At 58.3% G+C, this 6,000-nt stretch overlaps 1 protein-coding gene across 1 annotated transcript in view; it reads left to right on the forward strand.

Annotated features, from left to right (window-relative positions):
• CHST8 (carbohydrate sulfotransferase 8) overlaps positions 1-3,055 on the forward strand; it is a 146,278-nt gene extending 143,223 nt beyond the window's left edge. Inside the window, exons 3-4 of the mRNA XM_061387920.1 lie at positions 874-911; positions 1,492-3,055. Of these exons, the coding sequence (XP_061243904.1) occupies positions 874-911; positions 1,492-2,598 (1,145 nt within the window). The 3' untranslated portion in view covers positions 2,599-3,055. The remainder of the gene's footprint in view (positions 1-873; positions 912-1,491) is intronic.
• The last annotated feature ends 2,945 nt before the right edge of the window (positions 3,056-6,000 follow it).

Here is a 6,000-nt window from a genome sequence, read left to right on the forward strand (position 1 = left end):
ATCCTCCCAGGACCTCCCTTCAAATGGGCCAAATCCTCTCTTCTTGGCCAAAGATTTGCCTCTCCAAAGCTTACTTGTCCTGAGTGACCCCAGCCCCAGTGCAGACAAAGCAACTCCTTGGGGGGGGGGGCAGAGGGGATGATCCAGGGTGTGGCCAGTGATGCACTGATCTCTCTCCATCTCCCCCTTGTCCCCAGTAAGGGCTTGCCTGCAATCAGTCACTATGTGGGGCTCTCCTCAGCCCTTTGGAGGAAACCAGGGTGGGCGGAATGAGATCAGCTCACCCTAGAGCTCCAGGACCAGCTAGTGGCCCAAATTGCAAAGCAGATGCCGAGGTGAAGGAACTTTCCAGAGCCAGTGGGGAGGCCCCAATCCAAGGGGAATGAGTCCACTCCCAGACCTGTGTGCCAAGTACAGACACAAGTGTGCCATATTCACAGAGCCAGGACATAGAAAGAAGATGGATAGATCTTCCTGAAGGGGCCCTTCCGTGTGTCTTAATGACAGTGTGAGGTGGGGGCAGCCTGTGAGGTTCCCAGCTGCTCCATTGAGCAGGTATGTGGGCGGGGCACCTTCTGGACTCTCCAGGTCACACTAGGATGTAGGATGCTCAGAAGTGAACATCAGGTGGGAGCCGATGGGACCAAGTCTTTGCTGCACCCCACTCTCCACATGGGTCAGAGAAGTGGAGGGGCACTTGCACCGTGCCTTGCCTCTCCTCCTGGCCTCCTGAACTGTTTTTTCATCAAGCTCACACCAAGTCCCCTCGAGCCCAGGCGCCCACAGTCAGGAACCTACAGGCAGGTTCCACTGCTTACAGGAGACCACGTGGTACTTCCACTGCCAATACTATCCTCTCTGTTTGCTTTTTAGGAATAAAGTTCAGCATCAGGCCACAGCAGCCGCACAACGTGAGTTCTGAGAGTTTGATAAATCTCAGCATGGGCGGCTTGGGGAAGGTTGGGGAGGCCAGGGAAGAAATTCAGAGCTCACATTAAATCCATTCTTGGAAAGAAAAATGTGTCCTGCCTTTCCCAGGAGCCTTGGGAACAAAGCCGGGGACCTTGGACCCATGAATTTCCCTTTCCCGTGGATGGCGGCTCCCGCCTGTGCTAATAGAAGCGTTAAATCTGAGCCTGGTTCCTTCAGGCCACCAGCTCCCCCTTCGCCTCCTGGCCAGGAGGTTGTTCCTGGGAGACCTGCGCCATCTAGTGGCCAAAATGACACTTGCTCCCCGCCCCCAACCCCCAACCCCCGCCACACACACACCACGACCCTTGAGGGGAGACGGGGCTCTGGGGACTGTATGCGGGTTCAGACCAAAGGGGTTGCATCCTGCAGGGCCAGGCTGTCCCCTTCGCCCTCATTTGAGAAAACCTCAGTCCACAGAGGAGGCAGGGACCCCGGCCTTGGCGAGTGCCTGGTCCCGTGGGAGCCTTAGTGCCCAGCCAATCTGTCCATGCTACTAACCAACCTCTCTTCTCGCCCCAGGACCTCCCACCAGGCAGTTTCCAGGATGGTCCTTTTAAGGCAGCCACGGAGAGGGTTACCCGAGACTTGTCCAGCCGCACCCCGCGGGGCCTGAGCCTGCGGATGTCCCAGGACCCTCAAGCTCAGCTAAACGTGGGGGCCCGTCTGCGACCCCGGCAGCGCCGCCGACGGCTGCTCATCAAGAAAATGCCGGCTGCGGCGGCCCTCCCAGCCAACAGCTCGGCCGGCACGTTGGCCCGGCCGGCCCCCGGGGCCCTGGACAGCCGCTGGGCCAGACTGCGCGAGACCCAGCGGGAGCGCAAGCGGGTGATGCGGGAAGCGTGCGCCAAGTACCGCGCGAGCAGCAGCCGCAGGGCGGTCACGCCCCGCCACGTGTCCCGCATCTTCGTGGAGGACCGCCACCGCGTGCTGTACTGCGAGGTGCCCAAGGCAGGCTGCTCCAACTGGAAGCGCGTGCTCATGGTGCTGGCCGGGCTGGCCTCGTCCACCACCGACATCCAGCACGACACCGTGCACTACGGCAGCGCCCTCAAGCGGCTGGACACCTTCGACCGCCAGGGCATCCTCCACCGCCTGGGCACCTACACCAAGATGCTCTTCGTGCGCGAGCCCTTCGAGAGGCTGGTCTCCGCCTTCCGCGACAAGTTCGAGCACCCCAATAGCTACTATCACCCCGTCTTCGGCAAGGCCATCCTGGCCCGGTACCGGGCCAACGCCTCTCGGGAGGCCCTGCGGACGGGCTCCGGCGTACGGTTCCCCGAGTTCGTACAGTACCTGCTGGACGTGCACCGGCCGGTGGGCATGGACATCCACTGGGACCATGTCAGCCGACTCTGCAGCCCCTGTCTCATCGACTATGATTTTGTGGGCAAGTTTGAGAGCATGGAGGACGATGCCAACTTCTTCCTGAGCCTCATCCACGCACCACGGAACCTAACCTTCCCCCGGTTCAAGGACCGGCACTCGGAGGAGGCGCGGACGACATCCCGCATCACCCACCAGTACTTCGCCCAGCTCTCTACCCTGCAGCGGCAGCGCACCTACGACTTCTATTACATGGACTACCTGATGTTCAACTATTCCAAGCCCTTTGCAGACCTGTACTGAGGGGCGGGGCCAGCCCCACCCACTCACCGGTCCGCAGGGGCATCCCACTCCTCCTTGGGGCCTCACCTGGGAGCAGAGATGTACCCAGAGCAACAGGGCTCTGAGGGTGGCGCAGGCCCTTCGGCGGGGGGACAGAGGCCCAGGCCTTGGACCAGACGCTGGCCCTTGTCCCATAACCCCCTTCCATACTCCTCAAATAAGGAAGATGCTAGGGGCTGCGGGGGAGGGCGGTGACCTGGACACTCCAGAGTCCCGGCTGCCCACACCCAGCTCCATGAAGAGTCAGGATGACCAGGGATGACCAGGGAAGTCTGAGGCCCAGCGGACGAGGGCCCCAGCAGTAAGGGATTTCCCTTAGCATTGCCTTGAACCAAACCGCAGGGTTTGCAGCTTTTCTACGACCCAGGGGGGAGTTTCCCTTGGAATGAGGTTTGAAATAAAGCACATGGTTTCCAGAGCAGGGGTGTCTATACTTTGTGTGTTGGTGCGGGAGCACAGGGACCCTTCCCCGGGGCTTTCTGGGTCTCTTTCTCCCTTGGGAGGATGGTGGGAGCCAGGCGCCTGCAGGCCCCGCCCAGGGCATGCGCAGAAGAAGCAGAGGCCCCAGCAGTGCCGGTTCAGGGCCCGCAGTAGCGTCTCCACCCAGGCTCCCAAGGCCAGGACGCTACCAACGAGGTCCTGAGATCTCAGTACCGGCACACTTCATCCTGAAAGAAGACAGACCTGTCCCCGTGGAGGCCCTTCTATCAGTGCACTTTGTGGGGGCTTTCTGGGGACTGCCAGAGCACTGACAAGCTCTCCAGACCAACTGTCCTTTGGGGTTGCCCCTGCGGTCACTGCTACACTGCACATGGATCTCAGGGGGTGTGGCATTTCCGGGTGAGAATGATGCCACCCCTGGCTTGCTTTTCTATTTTATTTTATTGGCTGTGCTGGGTCTTAGTTACTGTGCGCAAGCTTTCTCTAGTTGCAGTAGGAGGGTTTCTCATTGCAGTGGCTTCTCTTGTTGCGGAGCTCGGGCTCTAGAGGGCACAGGTTCAGAAGTTGTGGTGCATGGGCTTAACTACCCTGAGGCATGTGGAATCTTCTAGACCAGGGATCGAGTCCGTGTTCCCTGCATTGGCCTGCTGATTATTAACCACTGGACCACCAGGGAAGTCCTGTCTCTGGCTTTCTGAACCTCGGGATAAGCAGAGCTCTGGCCCAATGATGTCATCTGCAGACCCCCCAACACTAGCCTTGATCCCTGACTTCATTCGCCTGACAGAACACCTCAAAGCCGCCAGGGTTGCCTGCTTCTATTTGAACCAGCACTGGCGGAGGGAGGGGAGAAGCTGTAGAGGAACCACCTCCTCCAAAAGCTTCCACTGTCACATGCAGAAATGGTTCTGAAATTGTCAAAAGCCAGGGTGACTCTTGAAAGGTCTCAGAGAAAGTGTTGGAGCTCTGAGTGTGGGCATGACCGCGGCAGTTTTGGGGTCTTGCTTTAATGGGAAGTGCGGCCTGGCTGTTTCTAGGGCCGTCTGTCAGAAACTTTGGGTCTCATCTTTCTGTCAGCCTGTCCCCCAGCATTCTGCCACAGGCCCTCCTGGGTCTTTCTGTGGCCTGTCTGCGGATCCCTCCCAGGAGATTGCTCCCTGTCTGTTCCCATGTGCTAAGGCAGAAGCTCCCAGACCCTGACAGGATGCTGCTGGTCCTCAGGGTGAAACAGGCTACTGGATCCCAGCCAGGCTCACGCTGGCATGAGCTACTCCATCTTTCTTTTGGGGCTCTAGAAAGTTTAAAAGTAGAACAAGGGGGTTGAGGCTGCCCCCTACTTGCTCCAGGCCACAGGCATCCAAGAATGCCGAGTAGGGCAAGACCTCTCCTTGGGTTGCAGCTGACAGCGACCTGGATCATAGCACAGAAGGAATTCAGAGGGGCAGGGAGGAGGCTGGGGTCAGGGCCTGAGAGACTCAAAGGTGTGGAAGGCAGGAAGAGGCTGAGAGGCTGACCCACACCCAGGCCAGGGCCAGGTCAATGTGAGAAGAGGCAGGGAGAGCCTGGCTCACCATGACCCAGAAACTGCCTCTCCTGGGCTGCGGTGCCCACAAAGTGAGGCAGAATTCACCATGTAGAAACAGTGTCTCTGGTTGAGGACACATTTGGCAAATGTGTCTCCAGTATTCTTGCCTGGAGATTCCCATGGACAGAGGAGCCTAACAGGCTGTAGTCCATAGGGTCCCACAGAGTCAGACATGACTGAAGCGACTTAGCATGTACGCACATGGCAATGTCACTGGTCTGCTCAACAAAGAGAGACCGAGAAGCCAGGCGGGGGCAGCCTGCAGGGCGCCTTCACTCAGTGCTGCTGCTTGAAGACCATCAGGATTGCCCCGGGGACCATCCTTCCATGTTAGCGTGTGTGTGTGTTGGAAAGTAGGAAAAGATACCTTGTGTCATCTCACAGAGACAACCAGGCCTGGGTTGGGCAGATGTACACACATAACACAGGCTTCCCAGGTACGCTAGCGGTAAGGAACCTGCCTGCCAATGCAGGAGACACAGGAGACGGGGGTTCCATCCCTGGGTTGAGAAAATCCCCTGGAGGAGGGCGTGGAAACCCACTCCAGTGTTCTTGCCTGGAGAATCCCCATGGACAGAGGAGCCTGGTGGGCTACAGTCCATGGACATGACTGAAGAGTCAGACACGACTGAAGTGACTGAGCACGCATGCACACACACAAAACATCCATCAAAGAGGGTCTTTCCTTCTGGTGGCAGTGGCAGGGGACACAGTGCAGGCCATGATCATGATCACCATTTGATGGCCCCCAGCACAAGCTCCAGAAGCCCAGCCCTGAGACCTCACCCTGGATCCACTGAGGTGGTCCTGGACCCAGCTCCAGCCCCCAAGCCCCGCCTCATCTAGCCCTAGGGCTTGGAGACAGTGGACTTAACTGTTGATACAGGAAAGTGTGTGTGTGTTTCTGGGGAAGGAGGGTAGCATGCGAGTCTGTGTTTGTGTATATTTGTGAGTGGTGCGGCAGGGATCTGTCTTATGGGCATCTGTGTCTGGGGTGAGAGTGTGTGTACATGTGTGTGAGCCTGTATATGCGTTGAGGGGTTGGGGGTACTGTGGACAGTTCTCCTTTGTTCCCCACTTTGTGGGGTATAGTCTGAAGGGGGCCATTTGGGTCAGGGACCCAAGAAGGGGCTACAGGCTCCCCCCAGGGGTCATGCAGGTCCATCAAGTTAGAAAAAATAACCACTGAACCCCCAGTGCCCTTTGCAGGCTTGGTCCTCCAAATGGGCCCTTTCTGGGGCAACCCACAGTGAAGTCCCTACCAGGCCTTTGTCCTGACAGTGGCTAAGACCTCCCCAGACGTGAGCCCGGCTCTCTGAGTGTTAAAGAAAATGTGT

The sequence above is a fragment of the Bos javanicus genome, chromosome 18, assembly GCF_032452875.1.
Source record: "Bos javanicus breed banteng chromosome 18, ARS-OSU_banteng_1.0, whole genome shotgun sequence".
In the NCBI taxonomy this organism is placed as follows: domain Eukaryota; kingdom Metazoa; phylum Chordata; class Mammalia; order Artiodactyla; family Bovidae; genus Bos; species Bos javanicus.